The sequence below is a fragment of the Hyperolius riggenbachi genome, chromosome 11 (genome assembly GCF_040937935.1).
Source record: "Hyperolius riggenbachi isolate aHypRig1 chromosome 11, aHypRig1.pri, whole genome shotgun sequence".
Taxonomy (NCBI): Eukaryota; Metazoa; Chordata; class Amphibia; order Anura; family Hyperoliidae; genus Hyperolius; species Hyperolius riggenbachi.
Genome location: NC_090656.1, coordinates 243,640,181 through 243,666,748, shown reverse-complemented (window position 1 = coordinate 243,666,748; position 26,568 = coordinate 243,640,181). Strand labels below are relative to the sequence as shown.

At 45.3% G+C, this 26,568-nt stretch overlaps 1 protein-coding gene across 9 annotated transcripts in view; it reads left to right on the top strand.

The window, feature by feature from the left end:
* The window catches only part of PPFIA1 (PTPRF interacting protein alpha 1), a 266,952-nt gene that overhangs the window by 225,132 nt on the left and 15,252 nt on the right, over positions 1 to 26,568 (top strand). For 5 of the 9 annotated variants that reach the window (XM_068260411.1, XM_068260412.1, XM_068260413.1 and 2 more), the window contains 5 exons: positions 5,841 to 6,016; positions 6,105 to 6,202; positions 12,197 to 12,372; positions 12,817 to 12,885; positions 13,832 to 13,997. In XM_068260411.1, coding sequence (XP_068116512.1) covers positions 5,841 to 6,016; positions 6,105 to 6,202; positions 12,197 to 12,372; positions 12,817 to 12,885; positions 13,832 to 13,997 — 685 coding nt within the window. Of the gene's footprint in view, positions 1 to 924; positions 952 to 5,840; positions 6,017 to 6,104; positions 6,203 to 12,196; positions 12,373 to 12,816; positions 12,886 to 13,831; positions 13,998 to 26,568 lie in introns of all 9 variants that reach the window. The other 4 variants (XM_068260407.1, XM_068260409.1, XM_068260408.1 and 1 more) reach the window with 1 other exon arrangement.

The window sequence follows — 26,568 nt, the reverse complement described above, 5'->3', positions numbered from 1 at the left end:
AGGTAAGCATCTACTTTTTGACCTGAGATTTGCCTTGGAATCACTTTAAATCTGGCCATACACTAGTAGATGTGGCCAAAAGATAGATACTTCTCAGATCACCAAACTGAACTCAGATTTAATGCTGAAATCTATTGAAAATCGAATGGCAGAGTTGCAATGATCAATGCAGTGCAAAACTACCGGTCATCGATCTGCCCCTGTACCTGACCCACGAGATCGTCCATCCTGTACGATCAACTGATTCCACTGATTTGGGCCGAATATAGGTGGATCAGGTCAGCATGTTGGGGCATCGATTCCTAGCAGTTTTGATGAAATGATTGAATCGGCCGGATAGCGACCAGTGTATGGCCAGCTTTGGGCTTTCTTCTTTTTTTGGTTTGAAGTTTTTGCTTGTCTTCTTTAGTGCTGATTAAAGTTCTGTTGTAATCTTTGCCCGGCACTAAAGAGCTTAATCAGAGAGACGACTAGAAACCAGGAACCACTTTCTTTTTAATGAGCAAATGTTGTTACACAGAGGGTGCCTTCAGGCATGCAGGAAATGCTGGGCTTTCTAGTAATAAAGCCAAGCTTGCTTTGCAAACTGAGTATTACACCGTCGCTCTGTTAAATCCATTCAATCGCTGGAAAATAACTTTTATTCAAATAGCAAAATTATTGAAAGCATCACTTTACAATGACTATTTTCGAGTTGTATCTTACTCCTCCGCAAAAGAAGACTTCTATAAATTGATGATGATAACCACAATAATGATAATAATAGAATAATGGATCTGGGAGGTTCCTGAGGTTTCTATGTGTTTCCACACTGCATGTGCACTGGTGATGGGCGAGGGAAGGGGGATGCATGCAGTGATTTCCCATTAATCCTTCTGACTAATGTTCTGTGTTCTTTTGCTTTCCTAACCCACCTAACACCAGGAAGATGAGGAGGGAAGCTGGGCTCAGGTTTGAGCATTTTCACTAATACACCTTTTCCCTTTCAGCCGTAGTTAAGTACACAAACCGTCACATGGTCCCATAACTGCTACTCTGGCGTTATCACATGTCCGCACATGGTGTGATGTCACTTCCTCTCTGAGGCACATGGTGTGATGTCTCTTCCTCCCTGAGCCATACGTTGTGCTGTCACTTCCTCACTTAATGCACATGGTGTGATGTCACTTCCTCACTGAATGCACATGGTGTGATGTCACTTCCTCACTGAGGCACATGGTGTGATGTCACTTCCTCACTGAATGCACATGGTGTGATGTCACTTCCTCACTGAATGCACATGGTGTGATGTCACTTCCTCACTGAATGCACATGGTGTGATGTCACTTCCTCACTGAGGCACGTGGTGTGATGTCACTTCCTCACTGAGGCACGTGGTGTGATGTCATTTCCTCCCTGAGGCACGTGGTGTGACGTCACTTCCTCCCTGAGGCACATGGTGTGACGTCACTTCCTCACTGAGGCACATGGTGTGACGTCACTTCCTCACTGAGGCACATGGTGTGACATCACTTCCTCACTGAGGCTCATGGTGTGATGTCACTTCCTCACTGAGGCATGGTGTGACGTCACTTCCTCACTGAGGCACATGGTGTGACGTCCCTTCCTCACTGAGGCACATGGTGTGACGTCCCTTCCTCACTGAGGCACATGGTGTGACGTCCCTTCCTCACTGAGGCACATGGTGTGACGTCCCTTCCTCACTGAGGCACATGGTGTGACGTCCCTTCCTCACTGAGGCACATGGTGTGACGTCCCTTCCTCACTGAGGCACATGGTGTGACGTCCCTTCCTCACTGAGGCACATGGTGTGACGTCCCTTCCTCACTGAGGCACATGGTGTGACGTCCCTTCCTCACTGAGGCACATGGTGTGACGTCACTTCCTCACTGAGGCACATGGTGTGACGTCACTTCCTCACTGAATGCACACGGTGTGATGTCACTTCCTCACTGAACGCGCATCACTGATATTCTTGGTGTTGTGTTCGGTTTCCAGGTTCATGACATCTACCTGCAGTTATTAGCAGCTCCTTGACAATCCATATGGATAACACATGTAGCAGGTTAAACCTCTTAAGGGCTAGAGCTTCTTCCACGCTCTGATAAAGTACTGATGCTGTTTTGTGTGCACATTGGGTGTATTTCCTGTTTACTGTCACCAACAGGAAGCAATGGGGATCTCTCTAGTGGAAAAGTAGGGAGTAGTTTTCTCAGATTTGGAGAACAATCTTCTGCACTTCCTGTCACTGATACCATCACAGGAAGTGAGGGGAGCGACTAAACACTTGGGTAGCAGTACAAATTACAAAAAATAACTAAAAAAGTATTGGTTGAAGTTATGAAGCTGTGAAGATCTGCCTCACATTCTCCTGCTGGAAGAAAGTTAAATCCGAAGTGAACTAAAGACGTTTAGAAAGGAACTGTGACTTTTATACACTTGTGTTCTGACCTCTCACATCTTAAAACAGAGCTAAACTGTCTAAACTGAATGATTTGCACTCCCTGCAGTGTAATTATACAGCACTGCCATTGTAATGTTTGTTTTGATGCTAAAAAGCCTTATTTTCATTTTACACTGGGCCGTGGTCACATAATGATGCCTACAGGAAGCGTCTGACATCTGTATAATCATGTGACCTCAGGACCCTGGGAAAATGAAATCATGTGATCTCAGCCCTGGGAAAATGAAAGTAAGGATTTTTAGTATTATAACAAAAAGTACCTCTGCGATGATGCATACATCATGCTATCAAGCATGCAGGGTGTTCATTTTAGACCCAGTATACAGTGGTTTGCAAAAGTATTCGGCCCCCTTGACGTTTTCCATATTTTGTCATATTACTGCCACAAACATGAATCAATTTTGTTGGAATTCCACGTAAAAGACCAACACAAAGTGGTGAACACGTGAGAAGTGGAACGAAAATCATACATGATTCCAAACATTAAAAAAAAATAACTGCAAAGTGGGGTGTGCGTAATTATTCGTCCCCCTGAGTCAATACTTTGTAGAACCACCTTTTGCTGCAATTACAGCTGCCAGTCTTTTAGGGTATGTCTCTACCAGCTTTGCACATCTAGAGACTGAAATCCTTGCCCATTCTTCTTTGCAAAACAGCTCCAGCTCAGTCAGATTAGATGGACAGCGTTTGTGAACAGCAGTTTTCAGATCTTGCCACAGATTCTCGATTGGATTTAGATCTGGACTTTGACTGGGCCATTCTAACACATAGATATGTTTTGCTTTAAACCATTCCATTGTTGCCCTGGCTTTATGTTTAGGGTCATTGTCCTGCTGGAAGGTGAACCTCCGCCCCAGTCTCAAGTCTTTTGCAGTCTCCAAGAGGTTTTCTTCCAAGATTGCCCTGTATTTGGCTCCATCCATCTTCCCATCAACTCTGACCAGCGTCCCTGTCCCTGCTGAAGAGAAGCACCCCCAGAGCATCCCTGACCTGTCTGGTGTGTTCTTAGGACTTCACAGTGTTGTTGCTCCCAATATTCTCTTAGACATCCTCTGAGGTCGTCACAGAGAAGCTGTATTTGTACTAACATTAGATTACACACAGGTGCACTCTATGTAGTCATTAGCACTCAGCAGGCAATGTCTATGAGCAACTGACTGCACTCAGACCAAAGGGGGCTGAATAATTACGCACACCCCACTTTGCAGTTATTGATTTTCGTTCCACTTCTCATGTGTACACCACTTTGTGTTGGTCTTTCACATGGAATTCTAATAAAATTGATGCAGGTTTGTGGCAGTAATGTGACAAAATGTGGAAAACTTCAAGGGGGCCGAATACTTTTGCAAACAACTGTATTTGGTGACTGTCTTGAAGGAAATATTTAGTGTAAGGAATATGGAAGCTGACATCTTTTAAAAGTGGAAGTTGCCTGCATATCATGCTGACCCTTTAGCATTAATAATTTGCTACACACTTGCAATGAGCAAAGCCGCCACTGCAGGCAGACTAGAGTCAGATCCGCTGATCTCAGTGACGGCTGCAGGAAAGAGTTTGTAAAAGTTTTTAGAACAGAGGATCAGTTTGGCAGCCAGGGCAGTAACAGACTTTCAATAGGAGATTAAGACCCTGATGCATTAAACTCGTATTATTACCCTTTTTAAAGTGGTATTATCAAGATTAAAAAAAATCTCTCTAAAGGTGGCCATACAGGGTACAATTTTTCAATTAGATAATTTAGTTCGATTATTCCATTAGATCGAATATAAAGATTTTTCCAGCATGTCCGATTTTCCCGAAAAAATGGGATAATCGTTCGAATTTCTTGATTGAAAAAAAAAATATTTTTAACTTTCATTCAATTCGATCATTTAGATCGAATAAATGGGAAAATCGAACGTTTTTATTGTACCGTGTATGGCCACCATAAAGCATTAAACACACAATAACAATGATCACTATAAGACTGCCTTGATGTCTTTTGATTGCATATTTGCACTTAACTGAAGCAGACTGATATCATTGCCGGTTTCAGGACAAATGATCACATGCACATGTACTCCTATGCCTGGTACACACCATGCAATTTATCCTCAGATCGACGGGTTCGAATCGATAATTTCAGACAAGGCCAATCTGGTATCAGATCAATGTTCTGCTTGGTTTTGTACAGAAGTGATTGGAAAATCGATTGGAAACCTGATTGGACCTGTAGGAAAGATATCGTTTTCACCCGTCGATCTGACAGGAACTTGCATGGTGTGTACCAGGCGCTAGAGCAGAAATCAGTGAGCAAATAAGAATAAATTTCTCTGCCTCCACTCTCTCCCCCCACACAGATATTTGGCACAATAAAGTCCATCTTAAGGGCCTATTCACACCTAAGTGATTAGCGGGCGATTCTCGCTAAAGCGCTAGTGCTTTGTTATTCTATGGCAGTGCAAAACGCCCGCGATCGGCGGCAGTCGCAAACGTGTTACTTGCTGCATTTTCTGGGTGATTCTTCAGCAATCGCGGTACAGTGCTTATTAATCACTGACCGCCATCGCTCTGGAATCGCAGAAGTGTCAAGTAATTCTTACCGCGCTAGTTGTGGTAAAATCACTTGCGCTAAACGAAAGCACTCCCATTCTGCCTTTTTAGATGTGAACAGGGCCTATGTAAAAAGCAAAAACCTTAAAGGGAACGCAAGGTGAGAAGAATATGGAGGCTGCCATATTTATTTTCTTTTAAACAATGCCAGTTCCCTGGCTGTCCCACCTGAACCTATGTCTCTAAGGCCTGATGGAGTAAACTCTGATAAAGTTGCAGAGGGCAAGGAGCCCACAGCAGTTTTACCTATACTAGCGCAGGGGGAGAACCCGCCATTAGGCCTTAGCGCTGTGCATGTTGCTATGGTAACACACATTACCTCAGTAATGCATGCAGTGCTGAGGGTTAACAGCCCGTGCTCCCCCTACACTAGTAACTGTAACATTGCCTTGCACTGGGCAACGTAACCGGAATTTACAGCAGCAGGCATCCAGATCAGGTCCTCTGACTCAAGTCTGACTAGATTAGCCACATGCTGGCTTCAGCATCATGACTCACACACTACTGATGACAGAAAATTAACAGGACAGCCGGACAACTGGTATTCTTTAAAAAGAAATAAATATGGCAGCCTCCACATACCTCTCACCTCAGATACAGTTTATTAGCAGTTGTTTAGGCTAACAGTAAACTGGCATGTGTCCATTCCTCTGGGTTGGTCTGTAGTACATTTTATGTTAGTCAGTACTCTGTGAGAGCAGCACTGGATTCTGGGTAGGATTATGTCAGATACGCGTGTGTTTTTGTACAAGGTCTTACACAGACTACTCTGCTTTCATCCTAGACCTTAGCCTACGGTGACATGAACCATGAGTGGATTGGCAACGAGTGGCTGCCCAGTTTGGGTCTGCCTCAGTACCGCAGTTATTTTATGGAGTGCCTTGTTGATGCTCGGATGCTGGATCACCTGACAAAGAAAGACCTCCGCGGACAGCTAAAAATGGTAGACAGTTTTCACAGGTGAGTGTGCGCTGTGACAGGTCCTCTTACGCTGTGTATCGAGAGATCGGGGAACATAATATTCCATATGATCCTTCTCTCCAATCAGGAACAGCTTCCAGTGCGGTATAATGAGTCTGCGGAGGCTGAACTACGACAGGAAGGAGCTGGAGAGGAAAAGGGAAGACAGCCAAAATGAGATTAAAGGTATTCAACAACTGCATTAATAAAGTGTATAAGTAAACGTCAATGGAGTGGTTATTGATCGACAATATAAACAAATATACTGGACTGTCGGCATCACTTATTGATCAGATAGGAGTACCCGGAGTGCGTTTATTACTCAAACATATGAATCACTTCACCACTACTGTTGAAGTTCCCTCATGGACCAGAGCAATTTTCACCCTTCAGCGCTCCTCCCTTTTATTCACCAATAACTTTATCACTGCTTATCACACCAAAATGATCTATATCTTTTTTTTGCCATCATTAAGGCTTTCTTTGGGTGGTACTTTTTGTTAAAGAGAAGTTGTTAGGTATAAGGTCTCAGAGAAAAAAAACACACATATATCAGTAGCTAAATATTGGCTGTACTTACATTACATATGCATTTCACTGTCCACGTTTGGATTTCACAGAATTTTTATATAGTATTTTCAGAGAATGATGCTCCTGACAGCTCATGGCAGGTTCCATGTTTGTCTGTCTCCTATGAAGCCAATTGTGATGTCATATCCTACCTGCTTCCTGATGATTCCGCTCACAAAAAAGATCCTAATGGACAACACTACTGTGCAGTGAATATTAATTAGCCATGTGGCTAGGAACAATAGCGGACTCATGCAGTATACTCTGCCCTGTGATTTTTCAGTGCTGTGAGCTGGGCTGCTTTACAAGCTGCTGTAACATGAGCCTTTAACTTCTCACTAGCAGCCGAGGGGAGGGCCCCAGAATGCTTTGCAGTATGGTATGCGGCCTCTCGTCCTTTAAAGAGCTTGGGAATAACAGCCTTGCTGTTCGGCACACATCAAAAGTAAGAGAGATTTTTAACTTCAGTATTGCCTTTTTGGCTTCCTTCTAAACTGTTTAACACAGGAGAATAGAGGTTTGAATTAGCTTTTGCAGCCTGACAGTTACTCTTTAAGAATTATTTTATTTCATATGGATTTTAAAGTGATTAAGACATTTTTTTTTTCAGTTTTCAGCCATTATAGTTTTAAATTGGTGCTACTGTAATTAAAACCCATTTGTCCTGGAAATAAAGGTACATTTTTTCCATTTTGTATTTTTTTTTTAAATTAAAATCCCTTATTTGCAAAAAACAAAAATATAACCTCATGGCATACATATTTAAGAAAAAATACCGCAAGTCCCTTACGTAACAATTTAGGTGTTCTGTCACTTTTGCTTTTTTTTAAACGAGTTTTTTTATTCTAGTAACTGTGGGGACAGAAATGGGGTTGATAGGGTTTTTATTTATGTGTTGGGTTTTTTTTGTGGATGAAAATAAGTGATGTGCACAGCTTTCTATACTCTAACAAAAGTGAAAATAGTGTTTGTCTTTTTTCAGTTTTTCATTGAATAATCTCTGCTTTTTGTTACAGCAGAGCTTATTCATAAATCTGGCACTTAAATTGGTGAATGGGAATATGTTTCCATTCAGCAATCTGTCCTCCTGTAACTGCTGGTCGCGAGTGCTGTTAAAGGCATCTATGAGATTGTAGCCTATCAGTTTGCCAGCTATATTACTGAGAATAGAGAGTCATTGGTTAAAGAGGAACTTCAGCCTAAACAAACATACTGTCATTAGTTACATTAGTTATGTTAATTAAAATAGATAGGTAATATAATCTCTTACCCACCCTGGTAATGGGGGGGCGGCAAGGGCTGGGCCCAAACGACCACAATACGCCCATCAGCGGTGGGGGCGTGGTTATGCGGCGATCGCGTCACGTGTGACGTGATCTGCAGTTGGCGACTGGCTCCGCCCACCTGGCGCTCTTATCCGCCGCCCGTACAGGAGTTCCTCTTTAACCAAAAAATAAAATCTTCTATGAACTCACCATACTCCTAACGGAGTACCTTGGGGTGTCTTCTTTCTAAAATGGGGTCACTTGTGGGGTTCCTATACTGCCCTGGCATTTGTGGTTTGGGCTGTGTTTTTACACATACCCATGCTGGGTGGGAGAAATCTCTCTGTAAATGGACAATTGTGTGTAAAAAAAAAAAAATCAAAAATTGTCGTTTACAGAGATATTTCTCCCACCCAGCATGGGTATGTGTAAAAATACACCCCAAAACACATTATGCTACTTCTCCTGAGTACGGCGGTACCACGTGGGGCACTTTTTTGTAGCCTAACTGCGCTAAGGGGCCCAACGTCCTATGAGTACCTTTAGGATTTTACAGGCCATTTTGAGGCATTTAGTTTCTAGACTATTCCTCACGGTTTAGGGCCCCTAAAATGCCAGGGCAGTACAGGAACCCCACAAGTGACCCCATTTTAGAAAGAAGACACCCCAAGGTATTCTGTTAGGTGTATGACGAGTTCAAAGAAGATTTTATTTTTTGTCACAAGCTAGTGGAAAATGACACTTTGTGAAAAAAAAAAAAAACAGTAAAAAATCTATTTCCGCTAACTTGTGAAAAAAAAATAAAATCTTCTATGAACTCGTCATACACCTAACGGAATACCTTGGGGTGTCTTCTTTCTAAAATGGGGTCATTTGTGGGGTTCCTATACTGTCCTGGCATTTTAGGGGCCCAAAACCGTGAGGAGTAGTCTAGAAACCAAATGCCCCAAAATGACCTGTGAAATCCTAAAGGTACTCATTGGACTTTGGGCCCTTTAGCGCAGTTAGGGTGCAAAAATGTGTCACGTGGTATTGCCGTACTCAGGAGAAGTAGTATAATGTGTTTTGTGGTGTATTTTTACACATACCCATGCTGGGTGGGAGAAATCTCTCTGTAAATGGACAATTGAGTGTGAAAAAAATCTAATTAACAGAGATATTTCTCCCACCCAGCATGGGTATGTGTAAAAATACACCCCAAAACACATTATACTACTTCTCCTGAGTACGGCAATACCACATGTGTGAAACTTTTTTGCAGCCTAACTGCGCTAAGGGGCCCAAAGTCCAACGAGCACCTTTAGGCTTTACAGGGGTGCTTACAATTTAGCACCACCCAAAATGCCAGGACAGTAAACACACCCCACAAATGACCCCATTTTGGAAAGTAGACACTTCAAGGTATTCAGGGAGGAGCATAGTGAGTCCGTGGCAGATTTCATTTTTTTTGTCACAACTTAGCAGAAATGGAAACTTTTTTTGTTTGTTTTATTTTTGTTCAAAGTGTCATTTTCCGCTAACTTGTGACAAAAAATAAAATCTTATATGAACTCACCATGCTTCTTAGTGAATACTTTGGGATGTCTTCTTTCCAAAATGGGGTCATTTGGAGGGTATTTATATTATCCTGGAATTTTAGCCCCTCGTGAAACCTGACAGGTGCGCAGAAAAGTCAGAGATGCTTGAAAATGGGAAAATTCACTTTTGGCACCATAGTTTGTAAACGCTATAACTTTTACCCAAACCAATAAATATACACTTATTGGATTTTTTTTTATCAAAGTCATGTAGCAGAATAAATTTGGACAAAACTGTATATAGAAATTTTACTTTATTTGAAAAATTTCAGCGCAGAAAGTTAAAAAAATCATTTTTTTGATAAAATTCATGTCTTTTTTGATGAATAAAATAAAAACTAAAAATCACAGCAGCAATCAAATAGCACCAAAAGAAAGCTTTATTAGTGACAAGAAAATGAGGGAAAATTCATTTAGGTGGTAGGTTGTATGACGAGCAATAAACCGTGAAAGCTGCAGTGGTCTGAATGGAAAAAAAAGGCTCTGGTCCTTAAGGGGCGAAAAGACTGTGGTCCTCAAGTGGTTAAAGGAACAGGCAAAGGTTTGTGATTTCATGGGGGCAGCCATCTTTTTGGTTGAAAGGAGGTGACTGGGAGCATGAGACACAGCTCCTCCTGATCACCCCTCCCAGCTGTGCGCGCTAGGCCACGAGAACAATAACATCAGAAATCCCATCAGGCTTTGCACAGTATCAGGAAAAATGCCTGGGCAGTTTTCTTTGATAGGGCGGAGCTTAGCTTTTAAGCAGCTAAAAATGAGGCTTGGGTATGAAAAACAAAGTTCTGATGCTGTGAAACTGTTAAAGAAACACCAAGTATTTTTACTGCTGGCATCCAGAACCGCTGGTTTATAGCAAGCCTATAGCTTTAAGTTTTACACAGCCATACCAAACCCACATGTAGACAGCCTGTTTCGGACTTTTGGTCCTCATCAGTACATGGCAGGGATTGATAAGGCTGTATGAAATAGGGCTTGGTCGAGTACAACAGAGTAACCAAGCAGCTTAGGGTGACCCAAACTACTAGGAATGTATAGGGGGATAAAAGGAACCAAAAAGCCTTCCTACTAAAAAAGCAAAGCTTGGTGTAATTGCCTTCTTAAAACAGAAGGAAATTTGCAATAATTCAGTTATAAATGAACATTTGTGGTTACCCACAATGCACACCTACTAAATATGCAAATTATCCCTTTCCGCCCTTGTTAAGCCAAGCAAGCATCCAGAACCGCTGGTTTATAGCAAGCCTATAGCTTTAAAACTTAAACTTAAAACTTAAAGCTATAGGCTTGCTATAAACCAGCGGTTCTGGATGCTTGCTTGGCTTAACAAGGGCGGAAAGGGATAATTTGCATATTTAGTAGGTGTGCATTGTGGGTAACCACAAATGTTCATTTATAACTGAATTATTGCAAATTTCCTTCTGTTTTAAGAAGGCAATTACACCAAGCTTTGCTTTTTTAGTAGGAGGGCTTTTTGGTCCCTTTCATCCCCCTATACATTCCTAGTAGTTTGGGTCACCCTGAGCTGCTTGGTTACTCTGTTTTTACTGCTGCTGAGTAGATTTTTAGTCTGGAGATTCACTTTAAAGAGACTCCGTAACAAAAATTGCATCCTGTTTTTTTATCATCCTACAAGTTCCAAAAGCTATTCTAATGTGTTCTGGCTTACTGCAGCACTTTGTACTACCAGAGTCTCTGTAATAAATCAATGTATCTTTCCCTTGTCAGACTTGTCAGCCTGTGTCTGGAAGGCTGCCAAGTTCTTCAGTGTTGTGGTTCTGCTATGAACTCCCCCCTCAGGGGGGAAAGAAACACACAAATGATCTCTTGAGATTCAAAAGGAAGGCTGTATACAGCCTGCTTGTGTATGGATGTATTTTCTGTGTGTGGACATGCTGTACATCAACCTACTTCCTGTTTTGGTGGCCATTTTGTTTGTTTATAAACAAACTTTTAAAAACTGTTTTTAACCACTTTTAATGCGGCGAGGAGCGGCGAAATTGTGTCAGAGGGTAATAGGAGATGTCCCCTAACGCACTGGTATGTTTACTTTTGTGCGATTTTAACCATACAGATTCTCTTTAAAACTAAAAATCCAGACACTCACCTAATGAGAGGGAAGGCTCTGGGTCCTATACAGCCTCCCCTCTCCCGGTGCCCTCAGTACAGCTCAGGATCCCCCGTTTGAATACCCCGCCGCAGGGGCTTAGGAAGTCTTCAGGAGCTGAGTCCTCCCGAAGACAGGCGGCTCCATACTGCACACGTGCGGGAAGAGGGTGCGAGCGTGTGCCCAGTATGGAGCGGCCCGTCTTCAGGATCACTCGGGCTCCGGAAGACTTCCCGAAGCCTCGATTTAAAGGGCACCAGAAGAGGAGACGGAAGGCTCTATAGGACTCAAAGCCTTCTTAGGTAAGTATCTGTTTTTTTTGTTAGCCAATGATTTCTTAGAACTTTAATTTACCAGAGGGTAGTGGGCTTCACCGACAGGTGCCCACTAACAGTACAACTTATAGCTAAGAATCGCCCAAGCGATCGGATTGACAGAAAATAAGCCTCAATGTCCCTACAATATTTTCTGGTTGCACTTCATGGACATGTTTTTTTTTTTATTCGAATAACTATATCTCAAAATCAACTGGGGACAATTGTAAAGGGGATTTCTTGGAACATAAAAATCCTTTTTTTTGTTTTGTTTTGTAGCTTTTTATTCTCATGCATTAGTTTTCCTCTGCAGTTGCTTTAGTAATTTTCTCCTGAAATAAATCTTCCAGATGTCCTTGTTTGGAGCAATGAACGGGTCATCAACTGGATACTGTCCATTGGACTGAAAGAATATGCAAACAATCTCCTGGAGAGCGGCGTTCATGGTGCGCTGATCGCCTTGGACGAGACGTTTGATCACAACACGCTGGCTTTGCTGCTACAGATCCCCACACAGAACACACAGGTATTCAGAAGGCTGGGGCGGGGCTGCAGCGCATGGGTGGGCGGGGGTGCAGCGGAGCCTGCAAGACAGTGGGAGGGGCTGCAGGGGAGCCTGCAGGGCAGCGGATGTGTGGGCGGGGCTGCAGCGGAGCCTGCAGGGCAGCAGGTGTGTGGGCGGGAGTGCAGCGTAGCCTGTGGGCAGCAGATGTGTGGGCGGGGCTGCAGCAGATGTGTGGGCGGGAGTGCAGCGGAGCCCGCAGGGCAGCGGACAGGTGGGCAGGGCTGCAGCGGAGCCCGCAGGGCAGCAGGTGTGGGGGCGGGTGGGCAGCAGATGTGTGGGCGGGGCTGCAACAGAGCCCGCATGGCAGCAGGCGTGTGGGCAGTGCTGCAGCATACCACATGGGCAGCGGATGTGGGGGCAGGGTTAATCGTCAGAGGTAATTTACTAATGTTCTGTCTGTTCCAGGCACGCGCTATGCTAGAGCGGGAATTCAACAATCTTCTCATTAGAGGAACTGACAGAAGATTCGATGATGTAAGTTTGTATCAACCAGGAAGTCACATGTAAAAAAAACAGGCCTTAACAGGGGAACTCAGAACTTCCTCTGTGCTCTAATAGATTATCCACAGCATGATAACCTTTATGGAAAAAAATCTCTATGACAATTCATGGAAATAGAGAAAAAAAAACAAAAAACTGAAGTTTTACTAGGTGTGCACTGAAAGGGTTAAGACACAAGTTTTACTGTATAGGGAGAGAGCTCCTACAGTCTATTCACAGTTGCTGGTCAGAACTAATTAAACACAGATAAGGGAATTCTTCCATAACTATATGTGGATTAAAAACTTTTCATCATGTGCAGTGCAAGAGTTAAAGTCTGCTTTATTACTAACCTGTGACAAACCTGACTCCACGTCCACTAACGGTAACACTGCATTCTCTGCAGTCTTACCTAGAGCTGCCCCCATCCTGTGGAACTCTCTCCCACTGACCATCAGGCTTTCTCCCACCTTCAAAAAAGCACTCAAAACTCACTTCTTCAAGAAGGCCTACCCCACCTCAACACTGCCCTAACCCTCTCTGCCAAGAACTTCTTGCTGCACCCCCTCCTTTCGTGTCACCACCCCTCCCTCTAGACTGTAAGCCTTTGGCAAGACCTTCTCCCCTTGTGTATCATACATGACTGTGTGCACTTTACCCAGAATTATGGAACTTGTATTATTACCATTACCACTCCAGTGCGATGATCCGGCATTGTACTATTATCTGCATTGTGTTGTGTATCTTATTGCTATTACCTGTATTGTTGTATCTATGGTCTGTTACCTGTATTGTTCTGTCACCCCAGTTATCATTGTCTGTAATCCTATTTATTGTACAGCGCTGCGTAATATGTTGGCGCTAGATAGATCCATTGAATAATAATAATACTACCACGCACATACTGTATATATAATATGTTCTATCGTCTCTGCTTCAGGATGACGATAAGGGCTTCAGACGAGCCCCGTCGTGGCGAAAGAAATTCCGACCAAAGGATGTGCGAGGAATGAGCGCCGGCTCTGCGGAGACACTACCTGCCAACTTCAGAGTCAACGCCTCCATGTCTTCCCCTTCTATGCAGCCAAAGAAAATGCAGATGGATGGTAAGCCCGCCTCCTTCTCGTGTGCTCTAATGCATGATGCAATGCGTGTCGCCGCTGCATGACTTCTCAGTGAGGATCTGCAGTGTTAACTACCTGCATGCCTGGGGATAAGATAACCAGAGAAACTTGATTGAAATGCTCCAAAAAGTCCCCATGAGGTTAGTATAGAATGGCTGGGTTCTGCCTGAGAAGCTGATCATTACTTACACTGCAGCACACCTTCTGATAGTCACTATGAGATTAGTATAGAATGGCTGGGCTCTGCCTGAGAGGCTGATCATTTCTTACACTGCAGCACACCTGATAGTCACCATGAGGTTAGTATAGAATGGCTGGGCTCTGCCTGAGAGGCTGATCATTACTTACACTGTAGCACACCTGATAGTCACCATGAGGTTAGTATAGAATGGCTGGGCTCTGCCTGAGAAGCTGATCATTACTTACACTGCAGCACACCTGATAGTCACCATGAGGTTAGTATAGAATGGCTGGGCTCTGCCTGAGAGGCTGATCATTACTTACACTGCAGCACACCTGATGGTCACCATGAGGTTAGTATAGAATGGCTGGGCTCTGCCTGAGAGGCTGATCATTACTTACACTGCAGCACACCTGATAGTCCCCATGAGGTTAGTATAGAATGGCTGGGCTCTGCCTGAGAGGCTGATCATTACTTACACTGTAGCACACCTGATAGTCACCATGAGGTTAGTATAGAGTGGCTGGGCTCTGCCTAAGAGGCTGATCATTACTTACACTGCAGCACACCTGATAGTCACCATGAGGTTAGTATAGAATGGCTGGGCTCTGCCTGAGAGGCTGATCATTACTTACACTGCAGCACACCTTCTGATAGTCACCATGAGGTTAGTATAGAATGGCCGGGCTCTGCCTGAGAAGCTGATCATTACTTACACTGCAGCACACCTGATAGTCACCATGAGGTTAGTATAGAATGTCTGGGCTCTGCCTGAGAGGCTGATCATTACTTACACTGCAGCACACCTGATAGTCACCATGAGGTTAGTATAGAATGGCTGGGCTCTGCCTGAGAGGCTGATCATTACTTACACTGCAGCACACCTTCTGATAGTCACCATGAGGTTAGTATAGAATGGCTGGGCTCTGCCTGAGAGGCTGATCATTACTTACACTGCAGCACACCTGATAGTCACCATGAGGTTAGTATAGAATGGCCGGGCTCTGCCTGAGAGGCTGATCATTACTTACACTGCAGCACACCTGATAGTCACCATGAGGTTAGTATAGAATGGCTGGGCTCTGCCTGAGAGGCTGATCATTACTTACACCGCAGCACACCTGATAGTCACCATGAGGTTAGTATAGAATGGCTGGGCTCTGCCTGAGAGGCTGATCATTACTTACACTGCAGCACACCTGATAGTCACCATGAGGTTAGTATAGAATGGCTGGGCTCTGCCTGAGAGGCTGATCATTACTTACACTGCAGCACACCTGATAGTCACCATGAGGTTAGTATAGAATGGCTGGGCTCTGCCTGAGAGGCTGATCATTACTTACACTGCAGCACACCTGATAGTCACCATGAGGTTAGTATAGAATGGCCGGGCTCTGCCTGAGAGGCTGATCATTACTTACACTGCAGCACACCTGATAGTCACCATGAGGTTAGTATAGAATGGCTGGGCTCTGCCTGAGAGGCTGATCATTACTTACACTGCAGCACACCTGATAGTCACCATGAGGTTAGTATAGAATGGCTGGGCTCTGCCTGAGAAGCTGATCATTACTTACACTGCAGCACACCTTCTGATAGTCACCATGAGGTTAGTATAGAGTGGCTGGGCTCTGCCTGAGAGGCTGATCATTACTTACACTGCAGCACACCTGATAGTCACCATGAGGTTAGTATAGAATGGCTGGGCTCTGCCTGAGAGGCTGATCATTACTTACACTGCAGCACACCTTCTGATAGTCACCATGAGGTTAGTATAGAATGGCTGGGCTCTGCCTGAGAGGCTGATCATTACTTACACTGCAGCACACCTGATAGTCACCATGAGGTTAGTATAGAATGGCCGGGCTCTGCCTGAGAGGCTGATCATTACTTACACTGCAGCACACCTGATAGTCACCATGAGGTTAGTATAGAATGGCCGGGCTCTGCCTGAGGAGCTGATCATTACTTACACTGCAGCACACCTGATAGTCACCATGAGGTTAGTATAGAATGGCCGGGCTCTGCCTGAGGAGCTGATCATTACTTACACTGCAGCACACCTGATAGTCACCATGAGGTTAGTATAGAATGGCCGGGCTCTGCCTGAGAAGCTGATCATTACTTACACTGCAGCACACCTGATAGTCACCATGAGGTTAGTATAGAATGGCCGGGCTCTGCCTGAGAGGCTGATCATTACTTACACTGCAGCACACCTTCTGATAGTCACCATGAGGTTAGTATAGAATGGCTGGGCTCTGCCTGAGAAGCTGATCATTACTTACACTGCAGCACACCTTCTGATAGTCCCCATGAGGTTAGTATAGAATGGCTGGGCTCTGCCTGAGAGGCTGATCATTACTTACACTGCAGCACACCTGATAGTCACCATGAGGTTAGTATAGAATGGCTGGGCTCTGCCTGAGAGGCTGATCATTACTTACACTGCAGCACACCTTCTGATAGTCACCATGAGGTTAGTATAGAATGGCTGGGCTCTGCCTGAGAGGCTGATCATTACTTACACTGCAGCACACCTGATAGTCACCATGAGGTTAGTATAGAATGGCTGGGCTCTGCCTGAGAGGCTGATCATTACTTACACTGCAGCACACCTTCTGATAGTCACCATGAGGTTAGTATAGAATGGCTGGGCTCTGCCTGAGAGGCTGATCATTACTTACACTGCAGCACACCTTCTGATAGTCACCATGAGGTTAGTATAGAATGGCTGGGCTCTGCCTGAGAGGCTGATCATTACTTACACTGCAGCACACCTGATAGTCACCATGAGGTTAGTATAGAATGGCTGGGCTCTGCCTGAGAAGCTGATCATTACTTACACTGCAGCACACCTGATAGTCACCATGAGGTTAGTATAGAATGGCTGGGCTCTGCCTGAGAGGCTGATCATTACTTACACTGCAGCACACCTTCTGATAGTCACCATGAGGTTAGTATAGAATGGCTGGGCTCTGCCTGAGAGGCTGATCATTACTTACACTGCAGCACACCTGATAGTCACCATGAGGTTAGTATAGAATGGCTGGGCTCTGCCTGAGAGGCTGAGCATTACTTACACTGCAGCACACCTGATAGTCACCATGAGGTTAGTATAGAATGGCTGGGCTCTGCCTGAGGAGCTGATCATTACTTACACTGCAGCACACCTGATAGTCACCATGAGGTTAGTATAGAATGGCTGGGCTCTGCCTGAGAGGCTGATCATTACTTACACTGCAGCACACCTGATAGTCACCATGAGGTTAGTATAGAATGGCTGGGCTCTGCCTGAGAAGCTGATCATTACTTACACTGCAGCACACCTTCTGATAGTCACCATGAGGTTAGTATAGAATGGCTGGGCTCTGCCTGAGAGGCTGATCATTACTTACACTGCAGCACACCTTCTGATAGTCACCATGAGGTTAGTATAGAATGGCTGGGCTCTGCCTGAGGAGCTGATCATTACTTACACTGCAGCACACCTTCTGATAGTCACCATGAGGTTAGTATAGAATGGCTGGGCTCTGCCTGAGAAGCTGATCATTACTTACACTGCAGCACACCTTCTGATAGTCACCATGAGGTTAGTATAGAATGGCTGGGCTCTGCCTGAGAGGCTGATCATTACTTACACTGCAGCACACCTGATAGTCACCATGAGGTTAGTATAGAATGGCTGGGCTCTGCCTGAGAGGCTGAGCATTACTTACACTGCAGCACACCTTCTGATAGTCACCATGAGGTTAGTATAGAATGGCTGGGCTCTGCCTGAGAAGCTGATCATTACTTACACTGCAGCACACCTGATAGTCACCATGAGGTTAGTATAGAATGGCCGGGCTCTGCCTGAGAGGCTGATCATTACTTACACTGTAGCACACCTGATAGTCACCATGAGGTTAGTATAGAGTGGCTGGGCTCTGCCTGAGAGGCTGATCATTACTTACACTGCAGCACACCTGATAGTCACCATGAGGTTAGTATAGAATGGCCGGGCTCTGCCTGAGAAGCTGATCATTACTTACACTGCAGCACACCTGATAGTCACCATGAGGTTAGTATAGAATGGCCGGGCTCTGCCTGAGAGACTGATCATTACTTACACTGCAGCACACCTTCTGATAGTCACCATGAGGTTAGTATAAAATGGCCGGGCTCTGCCTGAGAAGCTGATCATTACTTACACTGCAGCACACCTTCTGATAGTCACCATGAGGTTAGTATAGAATGGCTGGGCTCTGCCTGAGAGGCTGATCATTACTTACACTGCAGCACACCTGATAGTCACCATGAGGTTAGTATAGAATGGCTGGGCTCTGCCTGAGAGGCTGATCATTACTTACACTGCAGCACACCTGATAGTCACCATGAGGTTAGTATAGAATGGCTGGGCTCTGCCTGAGAAGCTGATCATTACTTACACTGTAGCACACCTGATAGTCACCATGAGGTTAGTATAGAATGGCTGGGCTCTGCCTGAGAGGCTGATCATTACTTACACTGCAGCACACCTGATAGTCACCATGAGGTTAGTATAGAATGGCTGGGCTCTGCCTGAGAGGCTGATCATTACTTACACTGCAGCACACCTTCTGATAGTCACCATGAGGTTAGTATAGAGTGGCTGGGCTCTGCCTGAGAGGCTGATCATTACTTACACTGCAGCACACCTGATAGTCCCCATGAGGTTAGTATAGAATGGCTGGGCTCTGCCTGAGAAGCTGATCATTACTTACACTGCAGCACACCTTCTGATAGTCACCATGAGGTTAGTATAGAATGGCTGGGCTCTGCCTGAGAAGCTGATCATTACTTACACTGCAGCACACCTGATAGTCACCATGAGGTTAGTATAGAATGGCTGGGCTCTGCCTGAGAAGCTGATCATTACTTACACTGCAGCACACCTGATAGTCACCATGAGGTTAGTATAGAATGGCTGGGCTCTGCCTGAGAGGCTGATCATTACTTACACTGCAGCACACCTGATAGTCACCATGAGGTTAGTATAGAATGGCCGGGCTCTGCCTGAGAGGCTGATCATTACTTACACTGCAGCACACCTGATAGTCACCATGAGGTTAGTATAGAATGGCTGGGCTCTGCCTGAGAGGCTGATCATTACTTACACTGCAGCACACCTTCTGATAGTCACCATGAGGTTAGTATAGAATGGCTGGGCTCTGCCTGAGAGGCTGATCATTACTTACACTGCAGCACACCTGATAGTCACCATGAGGTTAGTATAGAATGGCTGGGCTCTGCCTGAGAGGCTGATCATTACTTACACTGCAGCACACCTTCTGATAGTCACCATGAGGTTAGTATAGAATGGCTGGGCTCTGCCTGAGGAGCTGATCATTACTTACACTGCAGCACACCTGATAGTCACCATGAGGTAAGTATAGAATGGCTGGGCTCTGCCTGAGGAGCTGATCATTACTTACACTGCAGCACACCTGATAGTCACCATGAGGTTAGTATAGAATGGCTGGGCTCTGCCTGAGAGGCTGATCATTACTTACACTGCAGCACACCTGATAGTCACCATGAGGTTAGTATAGAATGGCTGGGCTCTGCCTGAGAGGCTGATCATTACTTACACTGCAGCACACCTGATAGTCACCATGAGGTTAGTATAGAATGGCCGGGCTCTGCCTGAGAGGCTAATCATTACTTACACTGCAGCACACCTGATAGTCACCATGAGGTTAGTATAGAATGGCTGGGCTCTGCCTGAGAGGCTGATCATTACTTACACTGCAGCACACCTGATAGTCACCATGAGGTTAGTATAGAATGGCTGGGCTCTGCCTGAGAGGCTGATCATTACTTACACTGCAGCACACCTGATAGTCACCATGAGGTTAGTATAGATTGGCTGGGCTCTGCCTGAGAGGCTGATCATTACTTACACTGCAGCACACCTGATAGTCACCATGAGGTTAGTATAGAATGGCTGGGCTCTGCCTGAGAGGCTGATCATTACTTACACTGCAGCACACCTGATAGTCACCATGAGGTTAGTATAGAATGGCTGGGCTCTGCCTGAGAGGCTGATCATTACTTACACTGCAGCACACCTGATAGTCACCATGAGGTTAGTATAGAATGGCTGGGCTCTGCCTGAGAGGCTGATCATTACTTACACTGCAGCACACCTTCTGATAGTCACCATGAGGTTAGTATAGAATGGCCGGGCTCTGCCTGAGAGGCTGATCATTACTTACACTGCAGCACACCTGATAGTCACCATGAGGTTAGTATAGAATGGCTGGGCTCTGCCTGAGAGGCTGATCATTACTTACACTGTAGCACACCTGATAGTCACCATGAGGTAAGTATAGAATGGCTGGGCTCTGCCTGAGGAGCTGATCATTACTTACACTGCAGCACACCTGATAGTCACCATGAGGTTAGTATAGAATGGCTGGGCTCTGCCTGAGAGGCTGATCATTACTTACACTGCAGCACACCTGATAGTCACCATGAGGTTAGTATAGAATGGCTGGGCTCTGCCTGAGAGGCTGATCATTACTTACACTGCAGCACACCTGATAGTCACCATGAGGTTAGTATAGAATGGCCGGGCTCTGCCTGAGAGGCTAATCATTACTTACACTGCAGCACACCTGATAGTCACCATGAGGTTAGTATAGAATGGCTGGGCTCTGCCTGAGAGGCTGATCATTACTTACACTGCAGCACACCTGATAGTCACCATGAGGTTAGTATAGAATGGCTGGGCTCTGCCTGAGAAGCTGATCATTACTTACACTGCAGCACACCTGATAGTCACCATGAGGTTAGTATAGAATGGCCGGGCTCTGCCTGAGAAGCTGATCATTACTTACACTGTAGCACACCTTCCGAAGGAAGCAAGGACACACACGGTGAACCTTCTAATCTAATTTTAAATATGGGAAAATGTTGTTTTAGTGTTCTAGTTCATCCTCTCCGATTTTTTTATTGTTGGTTAAGTTGAATGGGGGCTATGCCGTTGCTCAGTTTTCACATTTTATGCTGTAAGTTCCAGAGAAATGTCTTCTAGAAATGTCAGTCATGTGACCCGCAGAGCTGTGCACAAAGTATAGAGCTGCCAACAGAATGGAGATTTCTTCCCCAGCACAGAGCAGTAACTTGACCACACCCACCTTTTGTAAAGCGCTAGAAGGAAGTTGTCCAGGTCAGCTCGGTGCTTATAGTGAGAGACTGGCTGGTGGCCCCTCCCAGACACTTCCTGACTACCTCCTGTGAGTGATGGTGGGTGGAGTTTGGACGAGTCCGAGTGCTGTACAGTCCAGCCAAGCTGCATTTGGCATTGCCACAGGAAGTCAGCATCACAAACCCAGCCAGCTAAGTAATACTAAAATAGAATAGTGCAGATATGGTTTATGTGCAATGCTCAAAGCTATCATCTCCTGATAAAAGTAGAAGCAGCCCGGCCACATGAATGTGATAAGCATGAGCTGCAAAATGGCTGTTAAAGCGGATCTGAACTCAAAACTTCGTCTCTGCTCTAAACAATAAGCAGCAGCATAATAACCTTTAAAGAGAAACATTGCTTTGCTACAGCTGATACAAATCCTGCAATAAATCTGCAGTGTGTCTACTTCCTGCTTTCATGGAAGCAGACATATTTTTAACATCCCTTTTTACAAAGATTTACGAGATCTCTGTCATTGCAGTCAGCTGACACAGCTGAGGGATCTAATTGCAAATTGGGATTAGTCAGAGATGAGAGAGAATTAGACAGGCTAAACTCTCTGAATACATGCAGGGTGAATTTCTCTGTGTTTTCCTGCTGTCCTGTGCAAGAGTTCAGGTCCTCTTAAAGAGCAGTGCTTCCCGCTCCTCCTCACACCTGCGCGCACTTTGTTACAATCTATTTATAATATGTATCGCTATACTGTGTCATTTACGGTAAATACACTTTCAATGTTTCTAGTTAATGTGTTTTCAGACAATTATGTGCTAAGAGTACATTTATAGTAGGGATGATCAGTTAGATGCTATCAATTCTGAGCCCATGCAGATTTTATGATCATTTCATGGTAGTGTATACTGCTTTGAAATGGACCAATCTAATCTAACAGCTGTGCCAATCAATTGGTCTGTTTCCAGGCTGCATAACATTTGCATCCACTTGGACTTACTAGTAACTCATTAACCAACCCTAAAGGTGCGTACACACATGCGACTTTAGTAGTTTGAAACGATCGTTCCCCAATCATTTCAAACGACTATCGTCGTCGTTAAAAAAAAACAGCCAATGATCATTAAGTCAAACGATGGACCAGCTAGATCGTTAAAAAACAAAAGATCTATCCTGGCTGATTTTTTTTAAACGACGATCGTTAGCAAAAGTAGTACATCGTTAAGAAACGGTCGTTCGTAGCAGGCCAGACATGGGCACTTCGTTTTATAGTCACAGCACATTAAATTTTCCCCTCGCGATGTAACGTTCGTTCTATGATTGTGCCCAGTGACGCGTTGTATACTACATGATTGTATGAATGATACCATCATTTTTATTTTAACAGGACAAAATGTATTTTTGTATGTTTTGTCAACACTATATTATCTAGATGCTCTACGACATACCGACAGTATGAAATAGAAATGTAGTTATGTAATCTGCGTAACGTTAGTTTTACAGCGTAACGTACGTTTTGAACCGTTCGTTACGTGCGGGCGGAACTTGCTGTGATGTAACTTAAACGAACAGTATGTGACGTTGTTCCGGATCGTTCGTTAACAAACGATCAGATCCTTACACACCTTTAAAAGCTAGGTCGTTCTTTCGTCAATTAAAAAATCATTCGTCGTTCACAACAAACGATCGTTGTCGTATGTGTGTACGTAGCTTAAGCTATTGCAAGCACTGGTGTCTTTTTTTTACACTTATACTTACTTTGAAAGGGAACCGGGAGTGAGAGGGATATGGAAGCTGCCATATTTCCTGTTGCACAATACCAGTTGCCTGGCAGCCCTGCTGCTCTGTGGCTGCAGCATACACCTGACACAAGCATGCAGCTAATCCAGTTGGCGGACTGGCCGGTAACAGCCGTTTCAGCTGACGTGTACAGCGGCTGCTGATCAGTCTGGCATTGCTAAGCATTTGTCCTGTCAGATCTTTAACACTGCAGCTTAAAAATTGACTAATTTAAGCCAGGGTGGGACTTGATTGGTGTGTTTTCAAGCTGCCTATATTTGCATAAAAAGTCACATAAATCTGCATGAACTCAGAAATATTTGCATCTCATTGACCTTCCCTAGTGAAGGGGCAGCAATGTGCTTGGCAGACATAAAGCTGAACTCCAGGAAAATGCTATATGACCGAAATACATTCATTATTATAAAACTATGAAATCTCTCAGTATAAAAGCCATTGAACCATGTTTTATCATAATATACTGCATATAATTGCATTTCATAAAAACACAAATATAAACAATATTGACATTGTAATTATTACAGGAATGTTTAAAGGGAATCTGAAGTGAAAATAAACATATGAGGTAATGAACTGTATGTGTAGTACAGCTAAGAAACAGAACATTGGGAGCAAATAAAAGAGTTGCATATTGTTTCCAGTACAGCACACGTGTGGAACTCCAGGCCTGGAGGGCCTGATCCATGCCAGTGTTTAGGATGGACTGAGAAAGAGAGGAATGTGTTCTACCTGACGAGCCACATCTTTCCTGATTCAGACCCATCAATTCATTTGAGCTGTATCAAAAATGTGTGAGGATCTCGGCCCTCGTAGGACCGGTATGACATCCCTGCAGTACAGGAAGAGTTAAAGGGTACCTGAACCCTAGGAAAAAAAGGAGTTTCACTTAACTGGGGCTTTTACCAGCCCCCTGCAGCCATTCTGTGGCCTCATCGTCACTCCTGGATCCGCTGGTCTCCCCCTGGCAGCTAGTTTCACTTTTGCCAACTCTGAGTCAGCGGACCGCCACGTGCATCAATACACGCGTTACCGCGGTAACAGAACGCTATAGCGGGTGTCAACACGTTTCTTTGTACATGTTGAGACCCGCTTTAGCATCCTGTTACCGCGGTAACACGTGCAGTGATACGCGTGGCGGTCCGCCGACTCAGAGTCTGCAAAAACGAAACTTGCTGCCAGGGGGGGAGACCAGAGGATCCGTGAGTGACGATGAGGGCACAGGATGGCTGCAGGGGGCTGGTAAAAGCCCCAGGTAAGCGAAACTCATTTTTTCCTTGGGTTTAGGTTCCCTTTAAGAAAGTTAATTTCTCATCTATTCTAAAGAGCTGCTCTGAGATCTCCAACTAATTTAGTCAGAGAGCAGTGCTGTTTTGTGAAGCACTTACACATCAAAGAAAAAGTGAAAGACAACTTCAGATAAAGTTATACAGCAGGAAAGGTCAAAGCGTCATTAGCTCTGCTCTGTTTCATAAGTTAAAGTGCAGAGTGTAGTTTGTATTCTGCAAATATGAGAGAATGATGCAATGTTATAGAAAAAGCTATAGAACTGAAAATACGATACTCTTTTCTTTGCTTCTAATGTTTTATTAATTATCCGTACTACACATAGAATTCATTATATCATATTTTTTTTGTTTTTGTTTCAGTGTCACGTTAACTTGATTGTGATGGTTTAAGACGCGCTTTCTCCCCCTTGTGTCCATAGAGGGGAATAGATACTACATCACTTCCCCTCCATAGGCTGCTGGCTGTACCCATTGGAGTGGTCACATGGCCATTATATGTAGATTGAAAACTTGTGATGGGAAAAAAAAACAGCTAAAGAATGACTTGCCCAATTAGTAAGAATCGTCTGAATGATCCGGAGGCGTCCCCGATTCTGCTTGTGCCGCCCGCTGTTGCGCTGGGGGCTCTCCGGCTGTACAGGAGTGTGGTCATACTGCACCTGCCTGGCACGGCCCGGTCATGCGCAGCAGCAAGAGGAAACTCTGCTTAAGAGCTCTCCTGTTACTAACCGTGCCTGGACCCCAGGTGCAGCGTGGCCACGCCCATATATGGGCGAGAGCGCAACCACAAAGGGAAAACTCTGCTTAAGAGCTCTCCTGTTACTAACCGTGCCTGGACCCCAGGTGCAGCGTGGCTACGCCCATGTATGGGCGAGAGCGCGACCACAAAGGGAAAACTCTGCTTAAGAGCTCTCCTGTTACTAACCGTGCATGGACCCCAGGTGCAGCGTGGCTACGCCCATGTATGGGCGAGAGTGCGACCACAAAGAGAAATCCCTGCACAAGTGCTCTCCTGTTACTAACCGTGCCTGGACCCCAGGTGCAGCGTGGCTACGCCCATGTATGGGCGAGAGCGCGACCACAAAAAGAAAACTCTGCACAAGAGCTCTGGTGTTACTAACCGTGCCTGGACCCCAGGTGCAGCGTGGCCACGCCCATGTATGGGGGAGAGCGCGACCACAAAGAGAAAACTGCACAAGAGCTCTGGTGTTACTAACCGTGCCTGGACCCCAGGTGCAGCGTGGCCACGCCCATGTATCTGGGAGAGCGCGACCACAAAGAAAAAACTCTGCACAAGAGCTCTGGTGTTACTAACCATGCCTGGACCACAGGTGCAGCGTGGGCCACGCCCATGTATGGGCGAGAGTGCGACCACAAAGAGAAATCCCTGCACAAGTGCTCTCCTGTTACTAACCGTGCCTGGACCCCAGGTGCAGCGTGGCCACGCCCATATATGGGCGAGAGCGCGACCACAAAGGGAAAACTCTGCTTAAGAGCTCTCCTGTTACTATCCGTGCCTGGACCCCAGGTGCAGCGTGGCCACGCCCATATATGGGCGAGAGCGCGACCACAAAGAGAAATCCTTGCACAAGAGCTCTCCTGTTACTAACCGTGCCTGGACCCCAGGTGCAGCGTGGCCACGCCCATATATGGGCGAGAGCGCGACCACAAAGAGAAAACTGCACAAGAGCTCTCCTGTTACTAACCATGCCTGGACCCCAGGTGCAGCATGGCCACGCCAAAATATATGGGCGAGAGCGCAACCACAAAGAGAAAACTGCACAAGAGCTCTCCTGTTACTAACCGTGCCTGGACCCCAGGTGCAGCGTGGCCACGCCCATATATGGGCGAGAGCGCGACCACAAAGAGAAAACTGCACAAGAGCACTCCTGTTACTAACCATGCCTGGACCCCAGGTGCAGCGTGGCCACGCCCATGTATGGGGGAGAGCGCGACCACAAAGAGAAAACTCTGCACAAGAGCTCTGGTGTTACTAACCATGCCTGGACCCCAGGTGCAGCGTGGCCACGCCCATATATGGGCGAGAGCGCGACCACAAAGAGAAAACTCTGCACAAGAGCTCTGGTGTTACTAACCGTGCCTGGACCCCAGGTGCAGCGT